The following is a 17,898-nucleotide window of genomic DNA, read 5'->3' on the forward strand; positions in this document are numbered from 1 at the left end:
ATAGGCTTGCATAAGGTGATTTAGGCTAGGCAGCCAGCAGTATCAAGAAAGATGCTGAATTCAAATCCTCTATCATTAGCCTGTCTATATAATGCTGAGTGAAAATCAATCATGCGATGCATTAACAACTACATCAATGCTATACAAAATCCAGCTCGTCGTCCTGTTGACCAACGTAATCATATTTCGCGAGAATCTGTTCATGGTGGACGTCATGCGCTGCCGAAGGTACCAGCCCCAGCGCGCTTTGATGAAGTGCAGCCGACGGATCGGGGTCTGTCGGGTCATCGACCATCATATGGTAGTCATGACTCGTGTGATGTCGCACTTCGTCTTCAAAACTTGTACCGTGTAATGCATGTGCACCGTGGGTGTAGGGGTCGGCAATGGGGTCATGGGGGTGGAATCGGGGCAATTGTTGGTGGATGTTGATGATTTGCGGGTCAAGAGGCATGCCGGTGTAGTCAGTGATCGAGTCCACCGTCCCCGGCACAACGCCAGGATGGGTGGTTACGAATGGGTTCTGGGCCGAATGTGCATCCAGGTCGGCCGTATGGTCCATGAGTGCATGTGCCCCCATGAGAGTGCTGGTCGGTATGGTGGGATTGACGTGCATTCCATCATCCATCTCCTCGTTCTCCTCATCCTCGATCTCGTCGTCCATTTCCGGCGAGCTTTCGTTCATGAAACCATTCACAACGGCTGGCTTGAGAGTTTCTTTGCACTGTGGACAATCCCGGATCACTCGACTGACTGTTTCCTTGATACGAACCCAGTGATACTTGACGGCAATGGCAGCAGTCGTCTTGTTGATGCCGGCATGCTGCTGGAGGTGCATCTCCCGGGCAATGTCGTACTGCTGCTGTGGATCCGACACGACCTCCTTGTCTTTGAGCATCAACTTCTCGCCAGTCCCGTCCGTGTCCCCGATCAGCTTGTAGTGGGTAGCGGCGCTCCGCAGCCGACTCTTCTCCGCTCGATCTGCCCCGCGGGGATATTTGGAATGCTTGAGATAATATCGGATCTTGTCGAACCGATCTTGTGTCGCCGAGTCCTCTCCATCTGGACCGAGATCGCGTCCGTAGATGATGGCATCGACATACTGGCCTGGGTTGGACATCAGCCGCCCGCCTCCGGGAACCCTCCCAATACGCTTGAAGCCCAAAGCGTCCCACAGGCGGCAGGAGGCCACATTACTTTCGTAGACCAGGTTAAAAACAGCATATGTGTATCCCTATTCAATGTTAGACTTCTACGGGTGAGGCATCTGCCAAGCGCGCACCACCCTCCACATCTCCCCGGGAGGCAAGGGGAGTGGCGCCACCTGGAAACTTTATGGAAGCGATTCGGGTGACCGTCCAACCATTTGGCTTTGGAAGTCCGGCCTGTGTTGTATATACTGACCATTTTAGGAGCCCACTCGAGGTACCCTTCCCCCATCAGCCGACCTACACCCTTGTTGCGAGCCGCATCGGTGACAATGAACATGCCGTTGCAGACATGACTACTACGGCCCGGGTAGTTGGGTCTGATGTTGAAACTACCGAGGCAGATCTTGGCCCAATTGGCCCGCTGACGGCCCATTGTCTGGACGTCCTGCACACTCTTAATGTCTCCCAGAAGCATAATAGCTCCGAAGTTGGAGAACCAATACGGTCCGAACTGTTCCAGAGGGATGGGATCGATCATGGCATAAGTGTCACCACCCTCGATTTCCTTATTTAATTGCTCGGACAAGTACGCCAGCAGGGACCGGGGCACCATCGCCGCCGATGTGAAGGGCACGAGAGTCGCGACAGTGACGCGGTCCCTGAGCGTTACCTGGCGCGGAACAATGTCCGGCGGCAGCTCTTTATCTGTGGGGATCACGGTGCCTATTAAGTCGCCATGGACAGCAGGCATATTGATGCCCTAGGACGGGCACCGAGCCGGTCAGTGTACTGTTTCACATGGTCAGTTGACGGAAATGATATGAAGGTGTAGAATGGTAGGGAGGTAAAAGTCAAAAGGGAGGAGAGATAGGAAGAGAGAAGGGTTGATGGTAGGTCGCGTGCTTCTACATAGTAGATCCTTATCTGATCTTGAACAACTGGAATAGTGGAGAAGGAAAGCGGGGAACAACAGATGGGGGACAGGCGGAAGGAAGCTGAGGCAGGCAAGCTGAGGAAGCTGAGTGGGAGGAAAGGAAGGGGAAATGAGGAAAAGAGAGCGTTCTAGACTCAAAACCACATAACTATAAACACATAAACCAAGAAACCAAGGCAGAGCACTGACTTTTGCTTGCGGAGGAAAACGGTCAACAGGCGACAAGCACATCAAGGACCGCCGAGGGTATTCTCGAGTCCGGAATGAAGTGAACGCAAGAATGAGAAATTGTCGTCCCGCCCCTCCCCTCAGACAATGCGGGCGCTGGACTTTCTTTCTTCCGGGCCTATGCGCCGTTTGTCTGGTTTGCTTGGTTTGCACCACTGCTCCTCTTCCTTCTCCATTTCGTTATTTGTTTGCTGTAGCCTTTAAACAGTCTGTCTTTGTAGTGCCCCAAGAAAGATTCTATTATGCTATTGTAATACTCCTTGAGTGCTCACCTTGGCCTCCCTTTACTTCTCATTGTTGGGTATTCGAGCATTCCTTCTTAAATGTCGTTGTCAAATTCGAAACACACAACGTAAAGGGTTTCATATACGATTGAGGGGCCCCTGGGAATGACTTTGGCTTTCTTTCTGTGATTCTCTTCGTTCCCCTTCCTTTATACCCCCATGTTCTCGACACTGGCAGAAAATTGATGGCTGTGAGATACAATTGGTGATGAGTGATGGCAGTCCCTCTACGATACTCACTGAATTATTCTATCACACTCACACACGGCGTACTCTTTCGCAACTACCCTTCCTCTAGTATGCAGAAATCCATTTTGATCATTTTCATTATCTCATATCCAGTCGAACTCGCCTACCTGGCTTAGACAATTGAGTTCTCGTGCCAATGTTGTTGCTAAGGTTGCACCCTCAATGGACTAAAGCCTTTCGGTCCTTGCTAAGCGAAAGATGTTAAACGTCGGAGGGTTATATCCCATTCCTGTTCAACGGGACACTTGATGCTCAAGAAAAGACTGTAGAGCCTATCCAGTCATGGAAGTCGAAGCAAACGACTATAGAGTCACATGGTGCCTTGTCACACACGCCTCGCGGGTTGGGGTTAGGGTAAGCCCATTTCTAACACCTCCTCCCTCTGCAGGTCAGCCCGTCTACATCGAGATACACCACAAAAGCCTCAACCGGGTAGCATCGCAAGCAAATCTCACGACTTCGACAACCTCCCAAGGCAGTGGCAAAAGAATTTGCATATGTTCCGATTGTCTGGTGACGGCATCGCGTGGCTGAGATGCCAGCCATGTTACCCCGCAGCTCTCGCATATGTCATGCCGGGGATGCAAGAAAAAGCAAGTCAGAACCCACAACTCTTCGTGCATATATGCAGTGCTCGCGGGGTTGCATTGGGCTGAAAACGCGCAAAATATGGACAAAGCATCCGCCAGAGCGTCCGCGCGCGCCCATGCCCATGCTTTGTGAAAGCGTTGGACGGAGTGACTGGCTTCCCGCAGCTTGCTTGTTTCGAAGTATTAAGATCATCCGTCTGTATCACGTCGGAAAATGTCAGCGCCAATCAGACCCTCCAACTCGCCTTCAATCCTGGGTGGCACAAGCTCAAGTTTTATCACCGCTAGTTTTGTGTTATCTCATCTGGGCAAGCAAAGCACTTCACCGTCGTCTTCTGAGCCGTCTTGGATGTCGATGAGAAGGCTCGGCTTCATCGGTGGCTCTTGCCCTTTCCCGTTCGTTTGATCTGTCTAGTAAACACTCGATGCTGGACGAGCTTCGAAACTCAAATCAGATGCTCTCAAAGGATCACACTGACGGTAACAGACCGGTTGACTGCGATGCTTCTGTAGCATCACGAATCCTAGAATTACCCTTTTGGGAATCGATCAGGGTTCGTCCCCGTCCCAGGGTCCATCCTCTTTCCAGTGCGGCAATTCGCGACCACCTAAGGGCAAATGACAAGGACTGCTCGACGCTATTCAGTGCAGTGTCTTCTGTTACTCGTTGTCTCACAGGACCAACGTCGTTGGGAGAGCTTTTTTGGCCCCATGATGCTATCTCCTGGGGGGCGTTGGTTTTATTCGCCGGACCATGATCACCGCTGACAGTATAAGATGAGCGTGGTGGAGCTCAGTTTCGTGGTTTAGAACAAGGGCAAATCATCAAAGCTTCAAGTCTGGCATCGAACAGGAGAATTCCGTCTTACGATTGGAGCATTCTTTGTTGGGGGCTTTGAAGGATTCCCACCCGCCGGTTCCTGAAACTCAGGGTTCAATCGGGCTATGCAGCCACTGCTTCTTAGCGATTAGCGACAAACCTCAATAAATACTGCCCTGCTCTCTTGTTCTTCGCTTCTTGACCTCACATCCTATTCTTCCTTTCTCTCCTCTCTTTTCTCCCTTCTGCAATTCTTTCTTTTCTGGACCGTATAAGGGGTTGATCCTCTGCCCACATTCCTTTTTACATCACTGCTACTACAGTCTGTGTCTGTACCTTGATTTTGTTTTCAGTTCTATACATTCCTTCACTCCAATCCTACTTGAACAATCTACAACAAGATGAAGCTCTGGAAGCTACCATTCTATGCTCTTGCCGGGCTGGCTACCCTGGCGAGCAGTGCCCCCATCGATTCCAACTCGACTATCGCCGCGAATGACAAACTCGTTTTCTGTCACTTCATGGTGGGTGAAACACGTCTGCGGGGGATTGTGGAAAACTGAATCTTAGGACTGACCAATGGAATAGATCGGCATCACCAGCAATCGGAATAGTGCTGCTGATTATGACGACGACATGAAACGCGCAAAGGCGCTGGGGATTGACGCCTTTGCGCTAAACATCGGAGTGGACCCTTACACCGACACGCAGCTGAACTTTGCATACGAGTCCGCCGCCCGCAATGACATGAAAGTCTTCATCTCCTTCGACTTCAACTGGTACAATACCGGGCAGGCCACGACGGTCGGGCAGAAAGTTGCGCAGTACGGCAACCGGCCGGCCCAGTTGAAGGTGGACGGCAAAGTATTTGTCTCCTCGTTTGCGGGCGATGGCTTGGACATTCAGCAGATGAAGGCGGCATCGGGGATGGAAGTGTACTTTGCGCCGAATTTCCACCCGGGCCAGGGTGATTTCAGCAAGATCGATGGGGCGCTTAATTGGATGGCGTGGGACAACAATGGCGACAACAAGGCCCCAAGCGCCGGCCGCAATGTCTCGGTCACCGAGGGAGACCAATCATACACCAAGGCGCTTGGAGGGAAGGGGTATATCGCTCGTAAGTTTGGCCTTACCTATTATCCGATGCACTATGAAAAGAGGAGATAAGAATGACTCAAAAAACTGACTCAATTAATCGCAGCGGCATCTGGTTGGTTCTTCACGCACTTTGGCGGCGAGGTGCCCTACAGCAAAAATTGGGTGTTCCCCGGCGATCTGCTCTGGTACAACCGCTGGCGGGAGATCCTGACTCTTGGCCCTCGATTTGTCGAGATCATCACCTGGAATGACTATGGAGAATCGCATTACATTGGTCCCTTGTCCTCTCCTCACACGGATGATGGTGCCTCTAGATGGGTGATGGACATGTGAGTTTTTTTTTTTTTTTTTTTTGTCCCTGTTTCTGACATTCTTCATTCTTGTCTTGTTTCAGATCCTTGGTGGTCACTAACGGCTTTTCAACGTGATAGGCCACACGACGGCTGGCTGCAGATGTCCAAGCCCTTCATTGCAGCCTATAAGGCCGGGGCTAAGACGGTGGATCCGTACATCACCGAGGAGAAGCTGATCTATTGGTACCGCCCGACCCCGAAGGGAGTCAGTTGCGACAACACCGACACGACGATGGAAGGCAGCCCGAACAACTCGAGCGGCAACTTTTTCCGCGGGCGGCCGAACGGGTGGGAGACGATGGAGGACGCGGTGTATGTGGTCGCGCTGCTCAAGTCGCCCGCCACGGTGCAGGTCGCCTCGGGCAAGAACAGCCGCAGCTTCAGCGCGCCCGCCGGCGCCAGCGCCTTCACCGTGCCCATGGGCGTCGGCCCGCAGCGGTTCGCCCTGGTGCGCAACGGCCAGAATGTCATGGGCGACACCAGCCTCAAGGACATCGTCGACACCTGCATTTGTGGGCTGTACAACTTCAACGCCTACGTCGGCACCGTGCCCGCCCCGACCACCATCGACAAGCTCGGCCCAGTCGGCCTGGCCTCGCTGTCGCAGGGTCTGCGCACCGCCTGTCCCACCAACACCCTGGGTGCCAACCGGGTCGGTGTCGCCAGTGTGACTGGCAGTCTCATCCCTTCCTCAATCCCAGCCACAACCCCAACCCCGACCCCTTCTCCTTATTATTACCGTAGATTGTGACCATCTTCATTTTCCATCTTGATCTACCTGGCATGGACCAGTGGATCTTCTACTTCCTTCTTCTCACTTTTTTTTTTTTTCTTTCTTTCTCAAAACCCTCTTTTCATCCGTGTAGCCACCGCTACTCCGGATCATCATTTCTTTCCCCCTTAGGGCTGGCTACCTTAACCCAACGATCTCCCTCTTTTGAAACAACCACTTTTGCAAATCCTCCCCCACAGCGCTAGGACCGTCATATCATGACCTATGACACGCTGCTTCCCTTCTTCAGAGTATGATGATCATGATCTTTATGTCTCGATACCTTGACAGACCAAATTGAACACAAACCAAATTGAAGACACCCCCACTTTTCCATGAACTTTACTATACTCTGCAAATCGTAGAGAATCGTACAAGAGGATCCGCAACGATATGTCCACGCCGACTCACTGATTGACACATAACTTACACACCTCGTATCCCTCATTAAACATCAAAGCATAATTCCCCTTGAGATCATCCCCTATCCCTGCCATCATCCCGAAAGTCCCGACTAAAAGCAAACAAAGAAGAGAGAAACTTACATGACTTGAGTTAATCTCCGCTTTGCTCTTCCGTGACAAATTTGAAATTCCATTCAGACAGGGAGATTGCGGCCCCAATAGATAAGGTACAGTACTGTACCTACTAAAGTTAGCTGTGAACCGGGCCAGTGGGACAGGGGTGGAGATTAAGGATGGTCCTGTCTTGTGTCCTGTAGGGAAGGTACGGAGACTGGCTGGCTGGCTGGCTGGCTGACGGGCTGGCTGACGGCTGCTATCGCCGCCCCCATAAATCTTACGCTGATGATTGGGGATTGGGCTGGGACTTTACAACAGTGGCTTATCTAGGGAGGTGGATTTGCGTTGGATGTCTCTATTAGTTGCTTTTGATTAATTCGGGGTTGGGGGAGGTTGGTTCAATCTCTGGCTGGGTTGCGTGTGTTTGATTGCCTGCCGGGTTGCTGTGATTACGGAGTATCGGAGGTACGGAGGGCGTGGAGCTTGGGGCGGAGGGGGGGGACTCGGACTTGGTGGTGTGATGATCATGATGATACCAACAGGACTTATCTTGGGGCTGTCTTACGAGGTAACAGTCTACTTTCGATCTTACTCAAAACACCAACATTCAAGTTGAACATGTCAGAAACGATTACTTTCTATTGTCAATGAGCATATAATTTTAACTGCTCGGTTTCATTGCCGTATATGGCGGACCGGCTGCCGGTCGTATATATCATAGAGGACGGTACTCGATACCGTCACGGTCGTTCTCATCATCGGTCGGCCCGCCGCGGCGCCGGCTGCCCGTCGTGGGGATCGGCTTCTCCAGCCGAAGCACCCACAGCAACATGTCCTCCAGCGGGAGGAGGATCATCCAGATGCGGTTGCAGAAGAACGAGAAGACCACCGAGAAGGTGGCGACCACCGCGTCGAGCCAGTAGTGGTTGGCGGTGGCGACGATGACCGACAGCACGAGCATGGGGTAGACGACGCCCAGGATGACGAGGAAGATATCCCGGAGGGTGATGCGGGCCGACCGCTTGCCGAACAGGCGGTGGAAGACCCCGGAGTGGTAGAAGAAGGTGTTGCCGATGCAGAAGGCGTAGGTGAAGTGCAGGCTGGGCATGGCCGCCAGCTGGTTGACCATCTTGCCGCCGACCCAGACACTTTCCGCATGCTCTTGCCGGACGGTGTCGTGGAACCCAAAGGATTCGGGCAGCAGGCGGGGCGGCATGAGGGGCCAGAAGCAGAAGATGATGAAGGCCATGAAGTTGCCGAGGGTCATCGTGCGGCGAGCGAGGGCGTAGCGCTCGAAGTCGGGGGCGGCATAGTACCACCATGAGAGGTACCTAAAAAGCACATTAGTCCTCAAATGTTCCACCGAATCATCACCAGGAAGACCTACGCGACCGTTCCAGGAATGTGGACCAGGGAGTAGATGCGGTTGAAGAAAGTCATCCAGTTCGGATGGCCGTTGATGAAGAAGGCCTGGAAGTCTGCCTCCTCGATGGGGAAGAAGATGCTGAGGAACGAGTTGTGCTCCAGGTTCAGAACCCCGATGGCATGGTCCTGGGCAAGTTGTACGACGTCGCGACCGGCGGGAGACAGGGACTGGGCCACTGCCTTGGTGCAGGAGTAGAAGAGATAGTTCATGACCCAGTAGAACATCTCAACCAGGAAAGGGAACTTCTGCAGGATGCGGCTGTGGAAGTGACGGGCAAAACGAGACGAGTTGGGCGTCTTGACCGTGAACCACAGGCAATTCCGACGCTTGGGAGGATAGTTGTTGCCGGCTCCGGGGCCCGACTGGAATTGTCCATTGATTTCCCCCTCCGATAGATTGTCAATCGAATCGTTCGCCTCTTCATCTTTCATGTACAACGGATGCGACGACCCTAGATCCCGATTGTTGTTCTTGCCGAAGATGCTGAAGTCCCTGCGACGGTTGAAGTATAGCGAGCTAAGCATGATACTGACGACTATCTGAGTCAAGAATTAGTACGATTGCTCCAAGTGACGGTGTAAACAAATGAAGCAGCACTCACAATCGGCTCAACCCATGAGTGAGAAGCGAACTGGGGCTTCCCCAGATCGACCGAGGTCGATTCGTTGCTCGATGCCATGGTGACTCCCAGCGAGTGTGTGGTACAAAAGATGAGTTGAAGAAGGGAAACCGTTGTTGAGTTCCGGGCTCAAGCGCCTAGCATCGGCGTTCAGATGCGGTTTGTGTCGATCCTGTGCAATGTTTCCTCCCGAAAAGGTGCGTGTCGCGTGGTCTACCCCTATTCGCAGGAAAGACCCTTGTCGCAGCTAGTCTCCGTTGGTATATCGAAACGAAAGAGAAGTATATACAGAAGTCGAATGAACGGATGCAGGGCTCAAGCCGCCAACGCCGACCGACGATGCTGGTGATGAAACGGTATGTACAGGGCGCTTTGTGGTCACAGGCGCAGGGACGTCGGGAGCATGAAGCGAAGCCGAGTTCCACAGAATGACGAAGAACACGCGAAGAAAAAGAAGAACGAACGCGGAGACTTGGATGAAAGATCGATGGAGAAAGAAAAAAGGAATAAGGGGGGAGAGAGTGGGGTCGAGTAAGGGAAGAAAAGGTGGTGGTGGTGGTCGTCGTCAGCAGCAACTCGAGAGAGAGCAAAGGCTCAAAGAGGCCAATTGCTATTAGTGATTCAAGATTCAAGAGGGCGCAGGAGTTTGAAGGCGGCGAGTGAGAGTCTGGCACTACTTGGGACTAGCCTTCCGGACGGCGCAGTTGCCAAGTGGGAATCCTTACTTGGTAGTAGACTATGATTAGACACTACCGTAAACCAACTAAAATCCCTAAAATCCCTAAAATCCATCGGAACCCCTGTTCCACTCCTCCCTTCCAGCCTCGCCAGTTTCCACCCAAGCCTGCTTTGCTCTCAGACACAGCCCCCCACCCACCTACTGTGAACGTGAACGTATACGAATACGGCCGTGGACAAAGCCGACTATGCCTTGTGATCGATATTTAGCGGTTTATGCCTTTCTGACGGTCGGACAACACAAGCACAAGTGGCTCAGTCTCTTGGTCGCGTGCCCGCGGGATAGTCGTGCAAGCCAACCTCGAAAGGTAGAGCCGTTGCAGCCCTGATTGATTCTTTGGCAGGGGATCGTGGAGAATGCGACTGAGGCAAAAGTTTATTTGGGACAGCCATTGACCTCTCATCGCGAGCAGCCACCGGAGGGTGGAGCAGGCAGACTTGGATCATGGTAAACATGCTGCTCGACTCTGGTCACTCGAAGTTTGTTCTGAAGAGACCACCCGGCCGTTGAGCCACTGTGAAGATCCTGGCCTCTGATTCTCAGACTCGAGAAACCCGAGACACAAAGTGAGATGTATTCATGCTTATACGCATTATACTGAAGTTGTGCGCACCTTACTCCCTGGACTCAACCAGTGCCGCCGCCGGCGCAGACGCCTTGCTAATCGCAGTCTAGCCCCATCTCATCCACCCCGAACGTTCTCAACATGAGCACTTGGCTTTATTCACCCGACCACCGGAGGATAAAATTATGCACACCGGAGGAGTCTCAGAGAATGTATTAGAGCCAAATTATGCCGCGAATATGCAGCTGTCTGGTTCGAACCATTTACATTTTCCTGAACGCCACAACCCAAAAGATGTTTCAAATCCGCTTACTCATGCTCCCGAGGCACAGGCACTAACCAATTGCAGTTAGTCTTGATTCTGATGCGGGCAGAAGCGAACATCGCAAGCTCTTCCATTTCGGACGCAACTAAATGCGCTACGGTAGGATTCTCTAGTTTCCTGAATCATGTTCATTGAGTATACACGCTATTATTCTAGTGATTCGAAGGTTCAAATCAGAGCTAATCGAGGGCAGCCACGACAGCCCAAGGCACGGTATATCTCATGTCGTACTTCGACGTTCTGCCAAACTACCAACAAAGCCACAACAAGCGGCAATCAGATTAGGGCTCAGCGCGACAGTGGCTAGAAAGAGGGTTAGAAAGGCGCGCGACAAGTGCAATGGCTGTTGTAGAAGTAGTTTGCATTGCTTGTAGAACTACTCCATGCTGAGCAGTTTTGTGAGCACCGCTGGCACACATCTGGAGGTCACCGATAAGATGAGATCTTCCCCCAGGGTATTTGACTCGTATCGTGATAGGGCAAGGTCCACGAACCAAGGACGTCGGCGGGCTGCGACACAGCATTCAATAAAGGCATCGGACGCAATGCGGAGATGCGGCCGCGTGGAGAAAAGGGCCTTGAGCGCCTCGGGCCCGTTGTCGACAGCGAGAATCTGCCCCGGGCAGACGATGCTGGCTCGACGGGTTGGGCAGAACGGCGACAATGAGATGAATGCCGCGGCGAGCTTATTCGGTCACCACTGAGCAGTGCTTCGCCAATTCCATCCTGGCCGCATCAAGATGGGAATCAGTAAGCATGGGGGGTGCGATGAGTAAAGGAAAAGATTAACTAGGGGTTACTCGGTGACAAGTGCGAACTTCTGGGTTCGTAGGTGACATGGCGTAGGGTCCTGAGAGGAGGAAGGTTTCTGAGAGTTCATCACGTACAACAGGTAACAAAGTTGGGGGACCAATGTTTTCTGGAAGATGGTAGGAACTGCAGTGCCTTTTGAATGGCCTTACCATGGCATTCGAAAGAGGGGAAAATCGGAATTCCCCCAGTGGCTTTTCTTGAGGCTTCGTGCAACCCTTTTGGACTCTTCTAGACCAGGCCATTTCCTGAGGACTTGCATTACACTGTAGTCATCCATTTTTGACGGCGGTCCTGAGGCCTCGCCTAGGCTGCCGCTCACCTCCCACCTCGGCGGTTCTTAGCACAAGTACACACGATATATCTCGCAAAATATTTGACCATATCTGGTGCTTTTGTTCGAAAAGAATCAACTGACCATGACAACACCAGGCTACTTCACCATGAGCGTGAAAACGTATTTCAATCTCAGCAAGACTCTTTACGCTATTGTCTTTGCGGTGTTCCTCAGCGGGGTCTGGACACTGAGCAAAATCGGCCGACGACCCAAAGCGTTGCCCCCTGGACCACCCACGCTCCCGATACTGGGCAACCTGCACCAGATCCCCTCCCAGAAAAGTCACCTCAAGTTTGAGAGATGGAGTCGCGAATACGGTCCTATCTACTCTCTCGTGCTCGGGACACGCCCCGTGATTGTGCTCAACTCCGCCCAAGCCGTCAAGGATCTCCTCGACCGACGCGGGGCAATCTACTCCTCTCGGCCAGAGAGCTACATGGCTCAAGCCGTGCTGAGCGGTGGATTGAGAGTACTGTTCATGGTGTGTGCTCCCTGCTTCTTCGCCTCTTAGGTAAGGTGCTCATTGAGCCATGACAGGACGATGGCTCGATGTGGAAGACAGTTCGACAGCTTGCGCATCGCATCCTCAACGTTGCAGCGGCGCGGACCTATGTCCCGTATCAGGACCTTGAGAACCGGGCCATGCTGAAGAGCATGCTGGAGGCGCCAGCGCAGTTCATCAATCACATCCGCCGCTATTCCGGCTCGTTGACGACGCAGATGGCCTTTGGGTTTCGGACCACCACTATCGAGGATTCGAAATTCAAGCAGACCTTTGATGTATGTTCCTCACATGTGGTATTATCAAGACGCGGACAAGCAAACTAACTAGGCTTGTAGATCTTCGATCGAAATTCCGAGATTACCACGTCCACGGTACTGTTACTGTCTTTCACATGATCGCAACCGTTGCACCCGATTGCTCAAGCCAAGCTAATCCTCCACCTTTTCGTCAGGCCGCGAGCTTACTAGATCTGTTTCCTATCCTCCAGTCCCTGCCGGATTGCATGCTGCCGCTGGTCCAGGAAGCGAGGGAATTGCACCGCCAGGAGTGCCAGTTGTTCCGAGAGTACTATCTGGACGCCAAACGAAGACTCCAGGATGGCACGGCCAAGGTATGTTCATCCAAAATTTATGTAAATTCCTCGCTCTTACGGAAGAGCCATCTAGCCCTGTGTATGCGTCGACCTGGTCCGCATGCAACAGACCGAGGATTTCTCCGACGACATGGCCGCCTACATCAGCGGGGCGCTGCTGCAGGCGGGCTCCGAAACGACCGCCAGCATCCTGGTGGGCTTCATCCAGGCGATGGTGATTTTCCCCGACGTCGCGCGGGCCGCCCAGGCCGAGCTGGACCGGGTCTGCGGCGACCGACTGCCCGATCTCAACGACGTGCCGGAGTTGCCCTACATCCGCGCCTGCGCGAAGGAGACCCTCCGATGGATGCCCGGCTTCCTGCTGGGGATTCCGCACGCCACGACCCAGGAGGATACGTATCTCGGGTATCGGATCCCCAAGGGGGCGACGGTGATTATGAATGTCTGGTAGGTTTACCCCCCAGCTCCTCTTGGTGCATTGTAGTAAGCACCAGAGGGACTAATACTTGAGCGGGGAAAGAATTAACAAAAGATTTTCACAAACAGGGCGCTACACTCCAACCCCGACCGGTATCCCAATCCACTCCAGTTTGAGCCAATGCGCTATATCGACGACCACCAGACCTCGGAGGAGGCGGCCACCAACGCCGACGTGCTCCAACGCGATCACTTCGTCTTCGGGGCTGGCCGCCGCCGCTGCCAAGGCATGCACATCGCGGACCGGTCGATGTATCTTGCCATCTCGCGGCTGCTGTGGGTGTTCGACCTCAAGCGAGTCATCGACCCAGTCACCAAACGGGAGGTGGTGCCCGATCCGGATGCGCTGGTGGAGGGCTTCATGGCGATGCCTAAGCCCTTCCCAGTGAATATCACCCCAAGGAGTGAGGAGAAGGCCCAACGCGTCCGGGAAGAGTGGCAGAAGGTCCGACCCATGTTGGATGAGGCGGGTCAGTGGAAGGCTGTCCCAGAAGGGTTGATCTGGAAGGATGAGGTGGAAACTGTCTGATATGACTGGACATCTTGATTGGGGGGGTGTCGAAGTTGAGGACTATAATAGGTTGCATGACTGTTGTGCTGTTTGAGAAATTCATCGTTTCCAGATTGGGAATCGTCTCTTCCATCAGTCCCGAGTAAGAGGTCGTAACTCCGCCTAGTGATTGCAACAGAGTCATATTCCGCGTGTTCTCGCGTGTTGGATCCTGCAGTCTCGCCTGCGTGATGGTGGATCGGCCATCCAACAGTGGTCACACTAGGAGATGCACGACTGTTCACGTTCTGCGAGAGAGAGAAAAGTCAGCTCAACAACGCAATCTCTCTCGTTGAAGGGTCGAAAGGCTTAAGTGTCTTAGCTTTCCCCTACAGCAAGAATTTGGCGCCCATTCTGCTGGCAAAATATACAAGTAATGATCAACTCTGCCGTTCTCCGCTGCGTCGGTGACTGGGCCTGACGACTTAGAGTGTTGGCTAGGAGTGTACGGTACATATATATGCGTTTTAATTATCATTCTGCCTTGCACTCTCCAGAATGTCCCGCTCGCTAAACAATACGGCGCATGAATTGGGCATGAATCCCCCAAGTCTCCACCACAACGAGTCGTAAAATGGGACAAACCTACATGCTGTCGGCGTTCCTGAGCAAATTACCCCACGTTATCTCAAGGCATTCACCTGTTGTTTCCACGCCGAGAATCTAGCTAGTTCCAACCATCAAAAATCACCAAGAATTCAGGAACTTGTTCCAAATAGCCCCACCTCTGAGACTTCAAATCGCTGACACATGCCCTTTGGAGGCTTACAGATGAAACTGATTGACTAATCGCTTATATGCATCTCTCGCAGATGGTGAAGTGGGGGTGGGGAACTGCTCACAGGGGACCAGTACTTGCCCAGTGTTCTTACTGCGCAATGTCGAGTTTTCTGGGTGTTTTACTGCAGTACATTCAGCCTGAACACCAACTCGATTGATAAACCATCATATCGTACTATAATAAGACTGCGCCTGCACCCAAATACTCAATTCCTCTGCGAAATAACCATGGCAGGGCTTGTGACTGGAAAAGAAAAAAGGTTTTTTTTGGGGGGGGGGGGTTCCAATCAAGGCAGGACTTTTTGTCTTCCATCTGAGAATATTCAGGCTCGTAAGGTAATCCCATTGGAGGTCATCATCAATCAAGCTTTTCCGTCTTTTCATTACTGCTCTCTTGGTTCAGGTGCAAGAATGAAACACCCAACTCATGTACTCTCTGCCTGAACCAATCGTTCTGGCTGATAGGATCAAATTGGGCTGTGCACGTCAAGTCAATAGAACTTGGTGTTTGGTGGAAGACCTTGCTTTTGATCCTCTCTCTATCTTGTGTTAGGCTCCTCGCTACCCAGGTCAAGATTCCGAGACATGAGACATACCAAGAGATCTCCAAAGCTCTGCGCTAGGTCGGTCTCAAATTCGCAGGATTCTCTCGCTTGAGTAGCCATGGTCTGAGCATCTGGATAAGTCATAGCAACATCGAAATCGACCCACACAACTCGCTCTGGGTTTCCAGGTACAACGAGAATATTCTTGGGATATACGTCATGGTGAAGAACATGAGCCCTATGGATATCGTCTAAACCTCTCATTGCAATCTCAAAGCGCTCGTCGGAATAATTTAGGCAATTGAGCCCTTCTGCATCAGGCAAATACTCAAGCAAGATTGCCTTTGGCTTGTAAACGTCATTTTCGAAATGATTCAAATGGGGGCGATAAAGTGCTGGATCAAGTTCGTCGAAATAACCATAAAATACGGGACCACGCCGTTTTGACACGCCCCATGAAGTCGCAGGTTTTTGTAAGCCTTCAATTCACATCGGAAACGATTCAGGTCACGACCCTTCTTCGAATAGCCAGGGTCGCCATTATCATGGTACTTTTAAGTTGGTTAGTATTCGTCTTCTAGGTGTAGGTTCGGTCGGACACGTACCACTTTCAAGCAATATCGTTTATTGTTATCATTGTTTAGCCTCACTTCATATATGGATGAAGCATCAGAAGATTGAAGTAGTTTGCAGATGGTGAATGCGTTAGTGCTCAGAGAGAAAGGGTCTGTACAGGTGTTGCACATTTCAAAGGTTTTTGGATTCATGACTTATAGGGTGAGGTTAACAGGTCATCGAGCGAGATGCCTAGGGACTGTGAAAAAGATTGGTAGTTATTTGCCGCTCCCCGCCGACTTGGTTAAACGAAACGGTGCCAAGTCTCCGTAGCTAGTCATATATACAAATCAATATGTGAATTACCTACTTTATGGCATCCAAAGAGAAATACTCAGGTGCTGTTACTTCTGCTCATGCTGTTCAAGCCATCGGGTAGGCACATCGGAGATAGCCCTTATTCAATGCTTTCGTGACTTTCAATCGCTCGCTGTAGATGCCCTATTTGTAAGGAATAACAACCACATCACATCACTCCTACCGCTTACCTAGTAGCCTGCGCGTCTTTCCTGAACAGGAAGCGGGGTAAAGGGTATTTACACCAACCTACAGTTCGTTCAGAGCGAAAGAGCTTATGTATCATCTTCATTTCTTGGAAGAAGTAAGATTATCCAACAGGAGTATAGAGTATTTATCATGTCTAACAGTTATGAGAGATAATAGTGACTAAGATATTATTCGAATGCTTGGATACTACTACAACTACTTTTTTTTTTTTAAAAAAAAAAACCCCCTTGAAATTAGAGCCTAGGCCGAGTCCGACAATGACTCAGATTTCTCAATATTGTATGGAATATAAGATACTGTTTGAATGGATCCCTACAATTTCCCGTTCACATCAAGTCTAATATAGCACCACTTACTACTTACTAAGCAGCCTAGAATAAGTAACACAGTCGTCTAAAAGTATAAACATCTTAAACAAAGCACATAAACTCTGACTATAGCTCAAGTTTTCACCGCTCCGTGAGTCATTGCCCCCATACCACAATGCGTTATGGGGTTGATGAATGACTCATTCCGTCATACAAATCTCAAACCTGTTACCCTGGAATTGGACCATCACACTCACCCGGCAGTTCACAGTTTCAAAAATGACGCCCCTCAGTCCACCCCCCGTACCATTGGACATCCAATATGCCCACGCCTCGGACCTGGCTGCCCTCGTGCGCGTGGAGATCCGCTCGTTCCCGGCGTCCAATTACATGCGCAGCACATACAAGGGATGCGATCCGGGGGCCGTCCACACCTTCAAAACCGTCTCCGCCCTCGAGTACTTCGCCAACCCCGAGTGCCATATCCTGGCGGGCGTCCTGGGGAGGAGTGGTGACATCATCGCCTACGGCCGCTGGCATATCCCGGCGATTTACGGGTGCGAGAGAGCCGTGAACACCGGTCTGAGCAGCGACGCGCAAGCGCAGATGCGGGATGCGTGGGCGTACGCCCCGGAGCTGGTGAACAGGGGTACCTACTCGTTCTATGAGGAGATGATCACGCGGAGTAGGGGCGCTCATCTCAGGGAGACTGATTTTGGTTCGTTGATCCCTTACATTTTGGCTACTCTGTTGAAAAAAGGTTAAGGGAGTTGATGTCAACTCATTCTGCTACGCTGGGTGAGGATTGGGCAATATTGACGACTAGAGATACGGTTAGTCCTGGAGCTGCTGTGCGTCCTACCGGAGTACCAAAGGATGGGAATCGGGAGTGCGTTCCTCGAATGGGGCATCGAGAAAGCGGACGCCTGTAACGCCCGGATCTATCTGGAGGCGACGATGGAAGGGGTGCCGACGTATTTGAAGCACGGGTGGGAGGTCGTCGAGGAGGTAGAGCTGGATTATACCGAGCGTGGTGGGGAGGGGAGTCAGAGGTTCGCGTTGATGATTAGAGAGCCCCAGGGCACTGGGTTGGGTTGATTGAGGTTCTATCATCATAGACCTACTGTTAGATCGATTGGCTTAGATACAGGTCTAATAGAATCGCCTTTTATATAATCTACTTTGAGTAGTCCTCGTG

The 17,898-nt window shown here is 51.8% G+C and overlaps 6 protein-coding genes across 6 annotated transcripts; 3 read left to right on the forward strand and 3 right to left on the reverse strand.

The window, feature by feature from the left end:
• Positions 1–75: 75 nt before the first annotated feature.
• BO66DRAFT_394131 (putative histone acetyltransferase Spt10) lies at positions 76–2,251 on the reverse strand. Its single transcript, XM_025647919.1, has 2 exons — positions 1,405–2,251; positions 76–1,234 (listed from the first exon to the last, which is right to left on the reverse strand). The coding sequence occupies exons 1-2, from the start codon at positions 1,900–1,902 to the stop codon at positions 140–142; spliced, it is 1,593 nt and encodes a 530-aa protein (XP_025500913.1). The 5' UTR covers positions 1,903–2,251; the 3' UTR covers positions 76–139.
• A 1,975-nt stretch (positions 2,252–4,226) lies between these two features.
• Positions 4,227–6,580, forward strand: BO66DRAFT_163041 (glycoside hydrolase family 71 protein). The gene is made up of 4 exons (XM_025642232.1): positions 4,227–4,780; positions 4,845–5,373; positions 5,458–5,683; positions 5,786–6,580. The coding sequence occupies exons 1-4, from the start codon at positions 4,658–4,660 to the stop codon at positions 6,456–6,458; spliced, it is 1,551 nt and encodes a 516-aa protein (XP_025500914.1). The 5' UTR covers positions 4,227–4,657; the 3' UTR covers positions 6,459–6,580.
• Positions 6,581–7,715: 1,135 nt separating this feature from the next.
• On the reverse strand, positions 7,716–9,105 carry BO66DRAFT_404220 (phosphatase PAP2 family protein; the record flags this gene model as incomplete). Its single annotated transcript, XM_025648920.1, has 3 exons — positions 7,716–8,331; positions 8,388–8,965; positions 9,028–9,105. The coding sequence occupies 3 exons, from the start codon at positions 9,103–9,105 to the stop codon at positions 7,716–7,718; spliced, it is 1,272 nt and encodes a 423-aa protein (XP_025500915.1).
• Positions 9,106–11,511: 2,406 nt separating this feature from the next.
• Positions 11,512–13,930, forward strand: BO66DRAFT_422432 (cytochrome P450; the record flags this gene model as incomplete). The annotated part of the gene is made up of 7 exons (XM_025650049.1): positions 11,512–11,516; positions 11,957–12,302; positions 12,359–12,601; positions 12,662–12,697; positions 12,778–12,936; positions 12,992–13,365; positions 13,465–13,930. 7 exons carry the CDS (start codon positions 11,512–11,514, stop codon positions 13,922–13,924), a joined length of 1,623 nt encoding a protein of 540 aa, XP_025500916.1. The 3' UTR covers positions 13,925–13,930.
• Positions 13,931–15,021: 1,091 nt separating this feature from the next.
• Positions 15,022–16,243, reverse strand: BO66DRAFT_422433 (uncharacterized protein). Its single transcript, XM_025650050.1, has 5 exons — positions 16,196–16,243; positions 15,876–16,084; positions 15,719–15,821; positions 15,322–15,665; positions 15,022–15,264 (listed from the first exon to the last, which is right to left on the reverse strand). Exons 2-5 carry the CDS (start codon positions 16,035–16,037, stop codon positions 15,217–15,219), a joined length of 657 nt encoding a protein of 218 aa, XP_025500917.1. The 5' UTR covers positions 16,038–16,084; positions 16,196–16,243; the 3' UTR covers positions 15,022–15,216.
• A 715-nt stretch (positions 16,244–16,958) lies between these two features.
• BO66DRAFT_394136 (uncharacterized protein) lies at positions 16,959–17,681 on the forward strand. Its single transcript, XM_025647920.1, has one exon. It carries the CDS (start codon positions 16,980–16,982, stop codon positions 17,463–17,465), a length of 486 nt encoding a protein of 161 aa, XP_025500918.1. The 5' UTR covers positions 16,959–16,979; the 3' UTR covers positions 17,466–17,681.
• Positions 17,682–17,898: the final 217 nt, after the last annotated feature.

Source organism: Aspergillus aculeatinus, assembly GCF_003184765.1.
Source record: "Aspergillus aculeatinus CBS 121060 unplaced genomic scaffold BO66scaffold_45, whole genome shotgun sequence".
Lineage (NCBI taxonomy): Eukaryota > Fungi > Ascomycota > Eurotiomycetes > Eurotiales > Aspergillaceae > Aspergillus > Aspergillus aculeatinus.